At 28.5% G+C, this 877-nt stretch overlaps 1 protein-coding gene across 1 annotated transcript; it reads left to right on the top strand.

The window, feature by feature from the left end:
• The first annotated feature begins 16 nt into the window (after positions 1–16).
• Positions 17–833, top strand: LOC115033269. Its single transcript, XM_029485553.1, has 2 exons — positions 17–529; positions 621–833. Exons 1-2 carry the CDS (start codon positions 298–300, stop codon positions 764–766), a joined length of 378 nt encoding a protein of 125 aa, XP_029341413.1. The 5' UTR covers positions 17–297; the 3' UTR covers positions 767–833.
• The last annotated feature ends 44 nt before the right edge of the window (positions 834–877 follow it).

Here is an 877-nt window from a genome sequence, read left to right as displayed (position 1 = left end):
TCATCAATCTGTTTGACATAATAAAATCTGTCAGGGCATAATTCTGGTTTAAAAACCTATCGATTTTTCAAAAATGTGTATTTTAAGGTACTTTATAAGAACGTAAAAAAAGAGCCCGGACAAACTTTGTTTTGAAGTTAATGATGAAAAACTTGATTTATTTTAGTTACGCGAAACAAAATACTTAGTATTGAATTTTTTTAAATTTTTTTTCCAAACTGAAAAAAATGTAGCTTTTGAAGTTCTTCGTATGCCATACCCTTTAAGTTATTATTCAGTGGGTAATAAAGAATATTTATGAATATACGTGTGTATTTCAGGAATTTTTTAAAAGCAGTTATTTTATTATGGACCGGCATCATAGTTTTCCATGCATCGGTGACCGCTATTGTGGTTGATGATATGGAAATAAGTGCAGTAAAAATAAACACTTGTAGAGGAGTGTTTGAAGGTTTTGAAGTAGAATTTGCTTTAATACGTAATGAGAGGACCCAGGAACGCTTGTATTGGGCGGGCATCGATCCAAAAAGTATGTGAAAATTGTGGTGTAAAACTGTAACAACTACATTATACCTGAACTATATTGATTAATATAATGTACCTAATTGAGTATTTTTTAGGTACTCATGGAGCACGAGAACGTTTAATAATAACTTTTAAACAATCGCCGTGTAATGAAGAAATACAGCGTAAATTTCAAAAAATCGAATCCCCTTTAAAGGTATACCTCCTTAATATTATAATTTTTAATATTAGTAAAATTTAAAATTATTGCTTTTAATTTTAAACTTGTTAATATTTTTTTTCACATAGTTAGAACTTTTTTGGTCTGAATTAAACGTATGTTTTTACTTAGACATTAACCACAAAATAAATA

This window comes from Acyrthosiphon pisum, chromosome X (genome assembly GCF_005508785.2).
Source record: "Acyrthosiphon pisum isolate AL4f chromosome X, pea_aphid_22Mar2018_4r6ur, whole genome shotgun sequence".
Taxonomy (NCBI): Eukaryota; Metazoa; Arthropoda; class Insecta; order Hemiptera; family Aphididae; genus Acyrthosiphon; species Acyrthosiphon pisum.
Note: the sequence above shows the minus strand (reverse complement) of the source record. Positions and strands in the feature narration are given on the sequence as shown.